General features: G+C 39.5%; 2 protein-coding genes across 4 annotated transcripts; both read left to right on the top strand.

Moving 5' to 3' along the window:
• Positions 1–4,770: 4,770 nt before the first annotated feature.
• LOC114452731 (receptor-interacting serine/threonine-protein kinase 3-like) lies at positions 4,771–8,639 on the top strand. The gene is made up of 12 exons (XM_028432241.1): positions 4,771–4,840; positions 5,208–5,362; positions 5,450–5,789; positions 5,887–6,035; positions 6,110–6,159; positions 6,236–6,403; positions 6,510–6,592; positions 6,681–6,756; positions 6,836–6,885; positions 7,053–7,086; positions 7,183–7,419; positions 7,504–8,639. Exons 2-12 carry the CDS (start codon positions 5,214–5,216, stop codon positions 7,509–7,511), a joined length of 1,344 nt encoding a protein of 447 aa, XP_028288042.1. The 5' UTR covers positions 4,771–4,840; positions 5,208–5,213; the 3' UTR covers positions 7,512–8,639.
• A 2,352-nt stretch (positions 8,640–10,991) lies between these two features.
• Positions 10,992–16,130, top strand: impdh1a (IMP (inosine 5'-monophosphate) dehydrogenase 1a). 3 transcript variants are annotated; one of them, XM_028430840.1, is made up of 14 exons: positions 10,992–11,090; positions 11,575–11,623; positions 13,020–13,121; positions 13,239–13,298; positions 13,405–13,611; positions 13,689–13,776; positions 13,855–14,054; positions 14,172–14,262; positions 14,370–14,465; positions 14,614–14,757; positions 14,840–14,981; positions 15,086–15,229; positions 15,324–15,407; positions 15,731–16,130. In XM_028430840.1, exons 1-14 carry the CDS (start codon positions 10,993–10,995, stop codon positions 15,750–15,752), a joined length of 1,527 nt encoding a protein of 508 aa, XP_028286641.1. In that variant the 5' UTR covers position 10,992; the 3' UTR covers positions 15,753–16,130. The 3 variants fall into 3 exon arrangements, with proteins under 3 accessions (XP_028286641.1, XP_028286640.1, XP_028286642.1); XM_028430839.1 differs by having other exon boundaries at positions 13,239–13,313; XM_028430841.1 differs by lacking the exon at positions 13,239–13,298.
• Positions 16,131–17,534: the final 1,404 nt, after the last annotated feature.

The raw sequence follows: 17,534 nt of genomic DNA, 5'->3' as shown, positions 1-17,534 counted from the left end.
TCTACAAGATTTCCTCTTGCAGGAAACAGACAGAAGAAGAGAGAAGCTGAGCTGCTGTACTCTCTCTAAATGTAGAGCAGAACCCTCCAGCATTATGAAGATAATCCACTTAGCTTACGTGTGTATGTGTGTGTGTCAAGATACCAATTTACCCTGCTTTCTTTTTGCTATATCTGCATATATCAAACACATTTTGATCATCTGCCCCCATGTACATTGGAAAAGACAACAATTTTACAAGAGATGTTTAAAATAAAACAAAAGAACACCGAACAAAACACTGTAACAAACTGTGTTTCTGTTTTTGACAGCCTTGTTCTATTTTCTATCAAAATTCCATGTGACACTTCATCAGTATGTGCAGAATTTATGATAAATCCTGGATTAGCTGCATCAAAAAAAACCCTGTGGCAGAGGCCTGTGAGACTATGGAATCAGTCTGTAATTATTGCTGTTATTTACTTTCTAAGCTCATTACAAGGCACAGATTTAAGGTGCTCTTTATAAAAGCACATATTAACTAATTCTGTACATCTCAGAGCCTTAAGTGCCAAGCTAATCAACTCAGTGATGAGCACAATGGTAAAAACTGATCCCCCTTTCACAGTCAGCCATGCAATTATGCGTGCAGATGTTAAATTGAACTGTAAACTGTAAAAAGAAAAGTGTAATTGCCCAAGCGTGTAAACAAAATAGCCGCCAGTTTTGGTCATCAACTGTTTTTTTCGAATTTAGGCAAAGGCTAAAGCTAGAGGACATGTCAAACAACTGTGATAGCGATCTCAGCAGGATCAAAATACTATTGCCAATTGGGGTGAAGTGATAGCATCTTTCTGATGGGCTTCAGTGTCAGATGACAGCATGTCTCTGTCTTAGCTGGAGTCTTGTTATTGATCACATCCTCCTCTAAAACTACAGCTTATCAGACAGAGAGAGAGAGAGAGAGATTTTGGTTACATTGATGAAGAATTATTTATTTATTTTTTTAATGACAGGTATATCTATCTATCTATCTGATTTTTAAATGTTTGCATGTTTGATGTTTATGATCTACTGTCACTGCAAATCATTTAAAGTGGTTGTCCTGTAATTACTGCAGGGAACCATTGCTGATTCACCTGCAATATTAATACGCACAAAGGCAGGAGGCATGATCAATATTAATCTTGGCTCACATGCAAACACATGCCCACACACACACACACACACACACACACACACACACACACACACACACACACACACACACACAGATACTGCTAAACTCCCATTAATAATTAAGATGGGTTCAAGCTAACATGTCAGCATGAATGCAAATGCCATGGATTTTGAGAACACATCACTGAGCTCTGAAATTAGTTATTCAATGTCAATCTTGTTCAGCATAAATGTAAATGAAAACTCACAAGAGAATTTCTTTCTTTTGTGTTAATACTAAGAAAGGACGAGTTACATCCTTCTAGAGTAGCCCTGAATGGTGAAAACATTATAGATGGTGGAGTATGAATCATAAATGCAGTGGCTGTGATACAGGCACATTGTAATACAAAACATTTTAGGGGTGTGAACTATGGCAGCCAGAGCGCTTGTAGAGGAACGCCCTCCATGCCAATGCTAAGATATGGAGTGTCAAATTGTAAAATGGGTCAAGGGACACAGTCTGACAGTGAAATAAGATGAAGAAGACTTTTTTGGTGTGAACAATCCTAAGGATGACAATGTTTTACAGTGTTTCTTTAATGGTAACAGAAGCTGACTTTTACTTTCTGCTTTTTAATTTCTTTTACCTTCTATTGCTGTCCTCATCTCTCACACTTCCTCTTGTACCTTCCCTGTCCATCATCTCTTGCACTTTTCTCCTACCCTGGTCCTTTTTACGGTTTCTCCCTAAGTGGACTGCATGGCCTATCGCCATAGTAACAGACAGCCATGACAGGTGGAGATAGCAGGTAGTGCGGCGATGCATGACTCCCCCTGGGGCTGCAGAATGCCAACAGTATAGAATGAAAATGAGTAGAACACACTTGCTTATACAAAGTCACTGAGCGCACAGGATGCACGTACAATTCATTGGTGATTATCACAAGGTGGGTCCACATGCCTTATCTGTATTCTACAAGTGCAACCAAGCCACACTGCCATTGTTTCACAGTGCAGCTGGACAGAGGGTAAATTGGAGTTCAAGGCATTCTAATATGTGTGTGTGTGTGTGTGTGTGAGTTTCTATTTCATCTCTCTCTATGGCCAGATCTAAACCACAGCAAGCAAAGCCGATCTGTTTCATGTCAATGAAGAACTAGATTCAACACTAACAAGATCCTGCAGATCCTATGTCATAGGCTGCAGTGAAACTGTTTTCTTCCTAATATAAAAATGATCTGACAAAAAAAGGAAATTATCACATGCTGACCTTGCAAACACAGAAAGTGCATTGTTTAGGCAACTTGCTTGCTTGCACTGCAGACACAAGCACAGGTCATACAATTCATGAATGTCAACCTGCAGAGACACCATGATTATATACTACTGCGCACACGAAGGTGCTCATGTCCGCAGTAGTATATATAGTAGTATAAGGAATTTCTCCCATACATGACCATTGCAGACTTTTCTTACTTGGAATGGAGAATACTCATAATTGTCAGTAGGAAGTTATCAGAGGATTTCAGACTTGCAGATAGTAGTAAAAGAGGAGGAGCAAGCATTCTTTTTTAATGAGACAACAGCTCACCTCCAGCCTTAGTGGCTGCACAGGCATTCTAGCAATGAGGAAAGAAATTTACAAAACAAAGACAAACAGTAGACAGTGCCAGCAACCCTTAACCCCTCTGAGACTCACCATGAGCAAACACACAGCTGATTCAGGAATAAGCTGGACAGCCATAATAGGATCCTCCTATAGACTCTACGAAGAGGGAACGTTGCCAATTTTCAAAGGGACCTTCTTCGTTGTCCTCTTACCCTACTTTCGGGAATGGGGTGAACCTGTGTCCAGATGAAGACCAGACTGGTCTTCCCACTCTCTGTCCCCTTGTGTCTCAGTGCTGCAGACAGTCTCTGGTCTTTGATTGTAATTGCACAGTCCCTGGAGAGCCTGCGACTCCCCAGTCTCTTCAGTCTGCACTCCTCCTTTTTCCAGTTCTTTGATCTGAGAGCAGAGTAGACCCCCCCTCACTCCTCCTTTCACTTTTTGAAACACTCCCTGCAGACCCCACACCCACCTCCCCCAAACCCCTGTGACTCGGGGTCCTCTCGCTAAATGCTCTCCTCCTTCTGTTGCCGCCCTCTGCCTCCCTTTTCAGTCTACTATCTTCACAACACAAAGCACATCCAGGCATGCACGTGGGTCTTCAGCTGCATTTTTCCAAGGATGAAAGTCGCTGCTCCAGAGGATGTAACCTGCTTGCATCAGTGATGCCCCAGTCTGTTACACTCTCCCACTACAGGAGAAAGACAGATTCTCTTCCAGCGCAGGGAGCTCTTCTTTAAAATAATCCCCAGACTCATATATCATCAGAATGACACAAGGGCAAAGACAGAAGCAAATTAAGGAGACTATAATAGACAATGGCAGAGGATGAAGGAGAAGCCAATGTGCAGAAAAGTGATGTAGCAGAGGTCTCACAGATGAGACAGGTCCACACAGTGGTGAGCGTCAATGAAGGTGGGAGGAGAAGAGGGAGGGGAGAGAGGAATGGAAATGCAGAGAGCAAGAGCAGACCGCGCCTATCGATGCCGGCTGAAGCAGCACGCCAGCATGAGATGCGAGCAAATTCTGTTCACTTAATAAAAGGGATTTTCATGACGTGATACTTACACATGATGGTAAACACCTGAGCTTTAGTAGCAAATGAATGCTTTTCTTCAGGCTTTGTTGCATTAATAATACATGCAGGAAACACTAATCATTGTGTTTGTCTTATGCATTTAGAGAGAGATGAACAGTTAAAGGTTACAAAATGTGTGCTCCCAAAGACTATTAACAAACAGTGAACTATGTTGCACTTAAACACTCATACAAGCCCTACAACACAATGCTGCATTTTGGTTTTTACACAAGACAATACAGCCCAGCAGCAACACTCAGAACTCTGTTCTCTGCAAAAACAAAGATGTGTACAGCAGTTTGCAAGAGTTGTCACTATGTCTGCCAAAAATGAGTCAAGGGATACTTAAGCAAAATGTGATAAATGACACAAAAGCAGTTTTAACCCATTTTAGCCACAATCTTTTCCTAAACTTTTACTTTAAACCTAACTGCGGAATACATTAACTTTTAATCGTTGATATTCCAAAATGCTGCTCTTGTGCTTTTTCCTCAAAACTCAAAAGATTGTTGGTTCCTTGGGTTTGTTAATTGATTTAATTCCTCATTTATTTATTTCCTATTTAAGTTCCTAAATTATGCACAAAAAACTTGACTAACAGACCAGGCTAGTGTCATATTTGTAATCAGTTGACAGACCACGGCCCTTCCGCTCTCTCAAAAAACTGTTCTTCTTACTTATTTACTTCCTCTCACAGGGTAACAAGAAAATGTCACAGTATTTTTGTCAAAAAATATAAACAAAATGTGAAAATGCTTCAATTTGTGTTGCTGTCAGTAGGGATACTGTTGCATATGTTGTTTGAAACTGTTATCAGCAAAAAACAGTGGTGAGGGAAATTTAATTTAGACTTCCATCAGGATTTCTGTATGTAGGCATGTTGGTTGTGTAGACCTTGCCCTATATTCGGTTTCCTTTTCCTTATCTTTAACCCCACCCCTAAACTAGTTTCTCTCCGTTCAGAGAAGACAGGGCAGGAAGCAGGAACTTGTGTGACGCAGCCGAACTACACGGTGAGTAGAAGTAGGTTTTTTAACTGCATGATGAGAAGATAGATGATTATATATTAATAAAACTATATATATATATATATATATATATATATATATCAATATCTGTATAGGTTGTTCTTATGTCAGTGCAGTAATGAAAGTGTTCTGCATGCTGGAACTTGTATTCTGTTGATTTTTTCAGTGCTTCAAAGTGAAACTAAATCTTTCAATTTTATGGCCAAACTATATGGTGTGAGCTTTTTCAGGACGTGATGAGAAGATGGATGATTATATTAGTAAATAGTAAATCTGTATGTCAATATCTGTATAGGTTAAAGTTGCTCACATGTACAACACATGAAACATGTTGTTGTCTGTCTAAGTTTAGCAGGAGATGGCACTGCTGAGCCATGACCCTATCTATAGTGAAGACTTGGAGAAGCAGGAACTCATCGGCTCCGGGGGATTTGGTGATGTATACAAGGCCAGGCACAAGGGGTTGGGATTTGATGTTGCCGTTAAGAAACCTCGTCAGGCTGTTGGGTAACATGTTAAATTCCTAATTCATGAGCATACAAAATGTTAAATGGCATACCATTGTCTCATTTGCTTTCTTTCTACTCCTCCTAGTCCTGATTCTAGCCTCTTTATGCAAAGCGAGGCAGCTTTGAATAAGGAAGCTGATCATATGAGCAAAGTCTCTTGTGAATTTGTTCTGAGAATTTATGGAATTTACTTGGAGAAATCAGGAGGAGGAAACTACATGCAGAAAGGAATAGTCATGGAGTTCATGCAAAGAGGGTCTATTCAAACTTTGCAGAAAGACCTGTCTGGCCCTCCTCCATGGCCACTGGCCTTCCGCTTGGCTCACCAAGTGGCTTTGGGAATAAACTTTCTCCATGAAAAACGCCTGATTCACCATGATCTAAAGCCAAGCAATGTACTGCTGGATAAAGACCTTAATGCCAAGGTAACTGTTGACCCACTAATTCCCTTAAGTTTAAGTTAATGGTAATGATAAGTGAGATTTCTTCTGTAATGTTATGTTTATCTTTCTTATTGTGTAGCTGGCAGACTTTGGTCTGGCCAGAGATTCCACCAGTGCCATGATAAGCAGTGAAGAACTAGTGAAGGAAATTGGAGGATCATATAAGTACATGCCTCCTGAGGCATTTCATTTATCATATAATCCTTGCCGTGCATTTGACAGTTACAGGTATACATTACAAGAATATTCAAAACTACTGTTACAGCATGTGTTCTAAAATCCTCTCTCTTTCTGATGTTCAGCTACGGTATCCTTCTTTGGTCTATTTTTACTGCTAAAGAGCCCTATCCAGGTATAAATTATTATTTTTAACATACTCGGTTCTACCTGTTTTCAAGCATGTCTTAACTGCATTGCATTTGCTTTAGGAAAAAATTACACTCTTGTGGAAGTGATGATCACCAAAGATGAGAAAAATGTTCAGAGACCTCCCTGTGACGAACTTGAGCTGATTGCGGTAAACGGGATGACAGAGATGGTTGCTCTCATGAAGAGATGCTGGGATAAGGAACCTCGCAAGAGGCCTCAATTTAAAGGTGTGTGTCATAGTATCATACAGCTCACTGTCACCAATTTGGACAATTTGAGATATGAACAAGAAATGACTTGTGACTGAGTGTTTCATACTCCCTGCCTTATCAGAGTGCTGTGAAATCACCGAACGTATGTACTCAGAGCACGAGAAGGGAATTGATGATGCAGTCCGTGAAGTCAAGACAAGATTGGTACAACTCAGAAAAACAAATATAAAACATAGACATTATTGTAATTTATAGGAAATACCTCTGAATGCTGTCTCTCAAATGATATTAGGATCAGCCAGAGTCATCAACCAAGAAACAAAACCCCAGCACCAGTATGGGACTAAGAAATTCTCCTCAGATGCCAGGTAGATTTATTTTTTAACACGTATTTCTTATTTCCACAATAAGACATATTTTTAGACAATATTTTTTTCTCTCTCTTAGTACAGACAGTGTCAAATGATACAGTGGACTATGGCAGATTTACAGAGAAGGTATTTCATTGCATTTTATCCTCTGCCTCATTGAGATCATAGGAAAAATGTAAATGTTTTAATTTAATATTTTTGACAAACATTAAACCAAGCAAAAAGTTGTGTGTATTTAGCCGTCACCGTCAAATTTTGGTACAGAAACATTATTGTTTTCTTTTTGCCAACAGATTTCTGTCAAACATCTGACTGATGAAGATAAAGGTAATAATTATTTGTTCATCCTACTGCACTGATACTCTGTGTCATAACAATAAATGAGGATTTTATTTTTTGTCGTGCATGCTTTTATCCTTCAAGCAAACTTTGTGGACAAAAACTGGGCGGACTTGGTAAAGAAGGTTACAGAGGTGATGTGCATAGTAGAAGAGCTTGGCAACATGGTCCATAGTGAAGCTTACTCTAACATTGAGGCTGAAAAAACAACCCAGAAGAAAATGAGAGCGCTCCGTGGCACATTACTCTCAGGAATAAAGGTGAAAGCAGCCTTCTATGATGCCCTTAAGCGGAACCACCCCATGCTAGTGGAGAGTCTAGGTATGGTCTGCTCTTAGAAAAAATGAAACATGTTTGGATCTATTACAACTTTACATTTTTACATACATTTTGGTTTTTCCTCAGATGGCTGATTCTGAAGGATTTGTGACCTGCCAGCTTTCCCTGCTGTACCAGTTGACCACCTTAATTTTTTATTAAAAATATGTGTGTGTGTATATCAGTAAAGTAGTATTCATACATCAAGTAAATGTATGTATAAGATATTTAACAAAAATGCTAAGCAATTACAGGGATAGTTGTTATGACCTCTAGTTCTGTTGGGTTTGTTATCATTTTGATGCTTTGGTTCCTGTATTTGTGTTTTCCTGGGTTTGGGTCATGGTTCCTGTTTTATTTTGAAAGTCCTGTTTTTCTTGTATGTCTTTGTATGTTTTACTTCATCCTGTGTGTACCACCTCTGTGATTACCCTATTGAATTGTCCTAATGTGTTTCACCTGTGTCTCTTTGTCTTCCCTGCGCTTGTGTATTTTATGTCTGCATCTCCCGTTACTCCTTGCCAGATCAACTGTGTTTCCTGAGCATTCCCTCCATTTTTTGAGTTTCTAGTTTCCCGTGGATGACTTTACCCGTTTATGGATTACTCTGCCCTGGTTTGGTTTGTTTCTTGTCAATTTTTTGTATTTTTGTGTTTCTGAATTTTTTTTTTTGAGTCTTTAAAACTCACCTTTTTTGTTAAACTTACGGCTTTTGAGTTTGTCTGCATTTGGGTCCAACTCCTTCTGTATCTAAAGGGAATATTGCAGCATGACACACATGACTTTTGTATTGTAACTTTTAACCATGATTGTACTATACATAGATGCAAAGAAAAGACTTGTTTTTCTCTATTTAAATATTACAATGCCCTGATCTCATTCAGAGGGGAGGGGAGGTAACCACACATTTAGGAACTTATACACAACACGTCGACAGCACTTTTAGAATTCATTTTGTAATATTACTAACTGCAAGCCAGCACCGTAAAGCAACAACAGACATGATACAGTCTCACATGCATGTGCCTGTTAGAGGCTGACTGGGAGCTTTTGTAGGCCAGTTGTAAAGGTGGAAGCAACAAGTGGTTCACAAAGTTATGAAATAAATGATGGGACGTAAGAAACCACATTGGTAAAAAGCTAGATTTAGTTGTCTTTCAAATGTGTTATAAATCATGACCTCAGTTGTTGGATAATTACAATAAAAACTGTTGATATTTTAATTACTCTTGTTTTACAGTTTTAAAAACGATGGACTGTACAAAAGTACAAAACAGATCTGTTCAGAGACTGCATGAGTTAATCATTGTTGACAAGGTTTCTATTGTTCCTATTATGAAGGTGGGGGGTCATTGTGTGTGTGTGTGAGAGAGAGAGAGAGACTGTGTAAGAGGCTTTTCTGTTTCAATCCCTCAGTAACTGTCACAAGCAGTCAGTCAGTCAGTCACCTGCAGATGATGGCATTAAGGGCATCCCTGGCAACAAAGTTACTCTCCTGTCTGAGGTTAATGTACATGTCTGTTTAACACTGCTCTCACAATGACTCCAAAAATGAAGATTTAATTAATAAAAACATCCCATAAAGACAGAATATACCTTTTTAAAGGTCTTCTGGAACATGTATCCCCACTACAGTAAAAGTAAATAATATGCATGAGTGCCTCAGAACACAGGACACTTTCATGAACAACGAATCCTGTAGCAGTTGTGCCTGTCTTTACACACAAACACTTGTGTATGTCTGCGTCTATACCTTCTCTCTCAAAGGAGTGACAGTATTCTGGGATTTGACCTTTGTCACATTCACAGCTCTGTCTCTTTGAGCACTGCAAAAACACACACACACACCTTCACACCATGGTAATCCTCCAGGGGGAAAGTGTGTTCAAGTGTCATCTTGACCCATCCTTCTCTTCCTCAGTTCCACTGCCTCACTCCACCCAACACACCCATCTCACCCCACCCCATCCTGCATTAATGCTCCCAATCCTCTTTGTGGGAGAGTGACGTCTGCTACTGTCAGAAACAGAGTTAAGCTCAGCAGGCACCAGGAGAACAGAGTGGAGACAGGCTCCCAGCCTCAGGGATAAGCAAGCAGCACTGCGTTCTGGGCTTCCAGGGTAACGAGTCTCTGCCACCTAAGCAAGACCTGACTCTCTTCCCCAGAGGCTTCCAAGCCAACAGCTGGGAAACATATAGTTACCATCATCAACAGGTTAGCTGAAAACTGTGTCTCACTATCTGAGGGCCTTAACGGTCTCTGACAATGAGTGCTGACAAACTGGAGTACAATCTCTTCCTTGGGGAAACAGCATTCTTTTAAGGATCATTTGCTGCTTCTGCTACATTTTTAAGGAACAGAAGTTTTTCCATACAGCTGGCCTTCACCTCCAAGGCACACTGCTGCAATTTTGATTTTTTTCGTATTTGACATTTTTGACCATTTTGGTCAACTGCTGCTCAGCAACTATACAGATGGCAATTCAGATTCCTTCTATGTCAGGTGTGTCTGAAAGATGTTGGTGTGAACATGCACTCGCCACATTTTGTGTTGTGAGTGCTTATAACTGAACAGCAAATTGTGTGTTGGTGTGTGTGCCTCTTGGGATCTGCTGAGGTTTACTTGGAGTGTGAGGTTGTATTCCTGTTGTGTGTATGAAACAAGTCAGAACTGCTTAAGAAGTGTGTATGTGTTTGTGTGTGCGGGAGGTGCTATAGACCTGTGGAGGTCAGAGCCCTGGATTTCCTAGAGATGGAGGGTCATGGTTATGACCGGTTTGGAGATGGTGAGAGGGACACTTACCAGATAGACTACAGAAGGATTGTAGGGGACATGGAACCAGCACGGCCTCGCATCTCAAATAGAGATGGGGAACAACCACACCCCTACGGGGCCTATGCCCACCCAATGCCACATGGACATGGACATGAAACTGCAGCACAGCGATACAGTGCCACACGCATCCAAGCTGGATATGAACCAGAGAGGTCAGTCTCTATCTAATACAGTTCTCCATATACAGTACTGTAAGGTCATGACTTTTACTGTTTTGCAGATGGTTGGCTGGAGCCTTAAAACTTGTGAACACCAGCAGTAGCAGAATTTTTTTTTACATTCTAGTAGCACTGGCTGTTTACATTTACAAGCCCATTTATCAACTTGGCTTGCCAAGCAAATCCTCTTACCTGCAGCACTGCCGTCACAGGTGTATAGAGAGAGTTTCCATTGACAAGGACAAATTCCTTTTGTTGCCATTTCCTGTCTCCTCCCCAGCATTTGTAATAGGATCTGACAGAAACAGAGGTCAGGAGAGCAATGAGGAACACTATTTGCATACCTAACATGATGGAATTGTGTTAAAATAGTAAATGGCTTGTTAAAACAATATTTAAAATCTGCAACAAAAAATGTTGTCAGTATAAGACAGATTCTAAAGCTGTGAAGGAAGAGTTCATCATAAAAAGAGTAATTTCCTGTCATATTACACAACCTAAATATTCACACAAATATATTACTAATACATTCAGATTTTTAACTCTATAATGGGTGCATGTGTTTGTTTTTTGTGTTTCAGCATGGCTGATTATTTGATCAGTGGAGGCACAGGCTATGTTCCTGAAGATGGACTCACAGCACAACAACTTTTTGCTATTGGCGATGGACTTACATACAAGTAGGAAATGCTAATAAAAACAGCACACACAAATGATATGTGTACATGTGCATAAACACAGCGTTATGCAAACTGTCTTCCATTAAATGTTTAATAATATCAGTGATGACACATCTGCTTAGGTTTTATATGGAGGATTATTATGAGTAATACTACTTTCAAGGATGACTCTGAGTGGTCACAGACATTAAAAGCTGTGTGTGTGTGTTAATGGATGTCACTGGTAGTTTACTTAATGGAGGCTCTGTGTAAGGTTTATCAGTGTGCAGAGGATAAATGCAGAACATTTGAGAGGGCTGAAATGCTGTCAGATTATTTCTGCTAGCTGTCAGATCATTTTAAGAAATGGCTGCTTTGCAGAATGAATACATAGTGTGCAGTTTACACATACACATTACAGTGATGTTTATAATTGTTACTGTTACTTCCAATGATTTGTTTAATTTATGTTTAATTTATGTACTTGTGTTTCCCCTCTTTTCAGTGACTTCTTGATCCTCCCTGGTTTTATAGATTTCACTTCTGATGAGGTGGTGAGTATCATAACACTGTGTGACATATTGGAGGTTAAACATAATGCTGTAACAGAATACCAATAGCATTTACACTACAAAGTAAAAATTGATAGCTTACAAGTTAAACAGGTGGTCAGGTATCTTCTTAAAAGAAATTTTATATGAAGACAATATTCTTTTTTGTATCTGTAATGTTAACACATCCATTGTTGGAATAGTTGAACACTGGCTGATTTGCTAATTTGCTAAGTATGTCTAACAAACAAACCGCGAATGAAGCTAAGTTTGGCCATTTAGCTTACCTCTATCCACTTACAGCGCGTTCTGACAATAATAGCTGAGACTCTCATTAAGTAAACACATAACAAACGTGCGTTTTCATATGTTGCCTGCTTACAACCATCTACCTTACTATTAAATTACCTGCTTTAATGGAGAGCCGTTTCCAAAATCTTCCACGTCTCTTGAAACAACCTCTGCCGGGATGCTGCGTTTCTATTGGCTGCTCGATGTTACGTCGTACCTGCGGTCAAAGTTCATGTGAGCGTACGTGCTCGGTCACTGTGCGAGTGCGTGCCAGACGCGGCTAGGCGCTTTCAAGGCAAACGTTTAAGGAATGTAAATTTTATGTATGCAGCCTATAGCTTTTAGGCCTGTAGCAGTTTTAGTATTGATTTATATATATCAAAAATATTAGTATTTTTACCCATTTGACGCTGTGACCAAACAGAGAAGGTAAAAACTCTTTATCAGACTTGTAGGTAGCAGTTTTAAAACATGCTAATGTATGACAATGTACTCCAAACGCAAATTAATATTTTACTTTATACTTCACACTGTTCATATGGTGCACAGTCTCTTGTTGTGCAGTTTTATATAATAACACAAGGCCAATTACTCTAACAAATCATGAGCTGTCTGCATGCATACTGTGGAATATTTAGTGTGTTAAACACTGACATGCCACTCTTTGGGGTTACAAATGTGTATTTTATGTTGCTAATGCTAAGTTATGTTCCTTAGTTAGAGGTGCATGAGCTTGTTGTTGTTTTCATCTTTGCAAGCTCTGCTGGGACATTACATTAATTTCATACCTCGGCCACATGGGTTATGCTGGATAGACACACACAAACACCTGCGTCACTTGCTGGAGGAGCAGGAGAATTCAACAGGTCGCTCTCTGGTGTGTCCAAAGCTTTTAGACTCATCACATGGCAAAATGAAATCAAACATTAACATTTAGTTAACAAATGGGTTGCCTCCGTGCTGCTTATGTAATGTTGCAGGGATTATTTTAAGTAACATTCCATTTACTTTGTAAAGTTGTGCACTTTTAAAATGATATTTTAGACTTGGTTTGCTAACAGTCTTCACCATGCATGTTATTTTGTTTTATATGAATTATGATTTTAAGGATCTAACATCTGCATTGACAAGAAAGATTACTCTGAAGACACCTCTGATTTCATCCCCTATGGATACAGTTACAGAGTCATCCATGGCCATTGCTATGGCAGTAAGTACACACACACCACAGTGTCACATCACTCTGTAAGGTATCATGTTATTTCACATGGAAATTGCAGCTAATATGTTGTTTGATAGGTGTGTTTTTTATTTGGTTTTCCTTCAGCTGATGGGTGGAATTGGTATAATTCATCATAACTGCACTGCTGAGTTCCAGGCTAATGAAGTACGCAAAGTCAAGGTAAGGTGGAAAAGTCAACAGCAGACAGAGATATCGCTGAAGCTAAAAAAAAAAAACAATATTCTGGATTAAAGTCGTTTTGTTTTTGTAGAAATTTGAGCAGGGGTTTATCACAGACCCAGTGGTAATGAGTCCACGTCACACAGTGGGGGATGTGTTTGAGGCCAAGATTCGCCATGGTTTCTCTGGGATCCCTGTAACCGAGACGGGCAAAATGGGCAGCAAGCTAGTTGGCATTGTCACTTCCAGAGACATTGATTTTCTGTCTGAGAAGGACCACGACAGACCCCTGGAAGAGGTGGGTGTGCACGAATTTGTATATTTTTTGTCTAATAATTGAGTGGATTGACTGATGTTTTCTACTTTCTGATTCAGGCAATGACAAAAAGAGAAGATCTAGTTGTTGCACCAGCTGGAGTCACACTAAAGGAGGCTAATGATATACTGCAGCGTAGCAAAAAAGGTACATTTTTAAACCTGCATTTTATATCGTCTCTTCTGTCTTTCTTTCAAAGCTAATGTTACAACTTTACACTCTTAGGTAAGCTCCCCATAGTAAATGACAGCGATGAGCTGGTTGCCATTATTGCCCGGACTGACTTGAAGAAAAATAGAGATTATCCTCTGGCTTCCAAGGATTCACGCAAACAGCTGCTTTGTGGTGCCGCCATTGGTACCCGGGAAGATGACAAGTACAGACTGGACCTCCTTGTGCAGGCTGGAGTAGATGTGGTAGTCCTGGTAAGTGTGAAATTATGATATGAATTAATTATTAATTAATTATAGAAATAAAAGAATGGTATATGAATGTAATTGCTTGAGGTCTCTGCATTAGAAATGATCATTGTTTAATTACAGGATTCTTCCCAGGGAAACTCTGTGTATCAAATCAACATGATAAACTACATCAAGCAGAAGTATCCTGAGCTGCAAGTAGTCGGAGGAAATGGTATACTTATCTTCTCTCCTCAAGCTTTCTTGTGGTTTCACCTTTTTATGGGAACTCCCATCTCTCTCCTTCATACAGTACGTTTGCATGTCTCCTTCTCTCTCTAGTGGTGACTGCTGCTCAGGCTAAAAACCTCATAGATGCTGGCGTGGATGCCCTGAGGGTGGGCATGGGGTGTGGCTCTATCTGCATCACGCAGGAAGGTATGATAAAGAGTGCAGCACTGAACGTTATCAAAAGCTTACAAATCTCCCTATTTGTACTGTATGTAAGCAAGTATACATGTTAAGCTCAGTTGTAATTGTAATACTTTGCTGCCATCCTGTTTATCTTGCTGCTTTTTTTCTTCAGTAATGGCTTGTGGACGACCACAAGGTACGTCGGTTTACAAGGTGGCAGAGTATGCCAGGCGTTTTGGAGTGCCAGTAATCGCTGATGGCGGCATTCAGACTGTTGGGCATGTGGTGAAGGCTCTTGCTCTCGGAGCATCTACAGGTAGAACATTCCTGTTTATTTTTTGTTACCTTCACCTCACCTGTTGACATCTGTCATTAAATGTCCAATTATTTGTACTCAGTCATGATGGGGTCACTGCTTGCGGCAACCACTGAAGCTCCAGGAGAGTATTTTTTCTCGGACGGTGTGCGTTTGAAAAAGTACAGAGGAATGGGTTCCTTGGATGCCATGGAGAAAAATAACAGCCAGAAACGCTACTTCAGGTGGGAGAACAAAGATCCCTTGTGCTATATAAACACTTATTAAACATTTTGTATGGCCTTAGTGTAAATCTATCTATCAATGTGGATTATTTTTGTGTGTCCAGTGAGGGAGATAAGGTAAAGGTGGCTCAGGGTGTGTCTGGATCAGTGCAAGATAAAGGCTCCATCCATAAATTTGTTCCGTACCTGATCGCTGGTATCCAACATGGTTGTCAGGACATCGGAGCTAAGAGTCTGTCCATTTTACGGTAGGTGTTTTTACTGTGTGTCTTTGCTGAAGACAAAGACACACTTCATTTTGTGAGAACTTTTGTCAAAGTATGATCTGTGTGTGTGTCACAGGTCAATGATGTACTCTGGAGAGCTGAAGTTCGAGAAGAGGACCATGTCTGCTCAGATGGAAGGGGGAGTCCATGGCCTCCATTCGTAAGTCTGACCTTTAACTTCTGGTGACCTTTACCCCTTCACTGTTACAACTTTTTAATCCATTCCTCTTCAGTTTTTTGCATTCAGTGCCTTTGTCAAATGGAATGTTAATCACCTGTGGTTAGCGGCATCCAAATTTGTCTTCTCTCTTCCTCTTTTCTTACCCATGCAATCATATTAGATATTCTTTTGTGCCATGTAAGTACATCCATGCAGTTATCACATCTCCATCTTCTCTGTTTCTTTAATTCTAAACTACCTCACTCTGTTTCTGTAGTAGTAAAATGTATGCTTATACTCTGCTTTTTCTGTCCCTTGTGTAGTTACGAGAAGCGGCTTTACTGAGGCAGGAGGAAAAGGAAACACTCGATCAGGACCTAACGTCCCGACCCCAGCAGCTTTGAGTAGATGCACCGGGCGGATGTGATGAAACTACAAAACCTAAATCAGATTTTCTTCTTGTCTGTCCCATCCTTAACTGCTCCAGAGGTAGACAAAACAACCCTCTTCTTAGTTTAAAGAAGCAAAGGTCAGGGTTACAGAAGACAGACGCACTAATGAACAATCCTGCACTTGAAACCTTTATCTGTCTTTCTCCTGCTCTGGCCAAGGAGTAGAGGGAGGTAATGTAATTAACTACTCCCCTAATCCCTTTCAACAAGCAAACACACGCCATTAATTAGTACATTAGGACAAGCTTATCATTAGTGATGTAACAAGCCTGTCTGAGGATGAAAATCTGGCAGACATCTACTGACATCTGTACTTCTATCAGGCAGTCAGATTTCTGTCATTTACATTTACAACAAATCAAACTTGTAAAATGTTTTACTTTACAGTTAGCAATTCTTGCTGATATTTAAACCATTGCCCTTGTGTGTAAAATGTACTGCACAGGAGTAAAACTTTGAAGCTTTGAATTTTACATGACGGGTTGGCACAGCATGTAATTTCACTGCTGTAGAAAGCACCAAAGCTTAGCATTAGCCTTAACTCACATATACATTCATAATAGGGAGCATCTTCAAGGAGCAATTACGTGTAGTCATACGTTAAATTTTCATCTGATTCAGAGCAGTGTGACAACAGTGAGAATACTCGTTTTCATATAACATCCCCATTTTTATTTAACAATACAGCTCGAACTCCATTTCTGCTTGTTCTACATTTTTTGATCTTTCAATAATTTTATTTTGCAAAAATGCATAATATAAATGTACATAATACATAATATGGGTGGCTATTTGTCTTTTTTCCAGTCTTAGTATTTAAAGCTAACAAACAAAATATGGTCATGGAGCTAGCAGACTAGTTAGAATTATTTGTTTATAGAAATTTCAAGAAAAACTTTTTTCATGTATTAGTTTTTTCTTGTTCTGTGAATTAAACAATATCTTTGGCGTTACCTACATCACCCAAACAAAGGTTTAATTAAACAAGCCCATGTACTGGCTGACAAATGTGACAGTATTAAAAACACAATCATTAATATTTTCTTCTTCTTCCCCTCTGATGATACACGGATATTCACTGTAAATAGTGTTGTGTGAATAAAGTAAATTTTGACATGAAGAGTTTTGCAGTGTTTTTCATGTCTATAGAACAACAGGAAGCAAAGTTTTCTCCATTGTATGGACTCCTGTGTTGCTCACCTAACACAAGAGGGCAGTATAGTCAAGCTCTTTCCATACGCCAATGTTCTTCTATTGCTTGTTGGGAGATATTTTGCAATTTAACAACTACTTCAAAATGTCCCCAAATATTCTATAGAAAATATCAATTAAGTAAACACTGCCTTCTTACTGTAAATCTAACATTACTGAAATATTCATTGTAATTTCCTGCTGTAATTACCATGGTAATTGGTAGTTGCAAATGCGTTAAACTTCATGTTTGGGTTTACTTCCAATCACTGCTATTTATGAATCTCTAAATGAGAATACTGCCAAATAATACTACAGAAAAATGACAATGGTGAATCTAATTTAAAAACCACAATTTAAATATGTACAATATGTACTGTACAGTATTTACACAACATCATTTGCGTCTACAACTCTACATATTGTATCAATAATGTATTCATAATTTAATTTGTATGTTGTACAGTTAAATTCCTCCATCTAA

Source organism: Parambassis ranga, chromosome 19 (genome assembly GCF_900634625.1).
Source record: "Parambassis ranga chromosome 19, fParRan2.1, whole genome shotgun sequence".
NCBI lineage: Eukaryota > Metazoa > Chordata > Actinopteri > Ambassidae > Parambassis > Parambassis ranga.
This window is presented reverse-complemented; position numbering and strand designations above follow the sequence as displayed.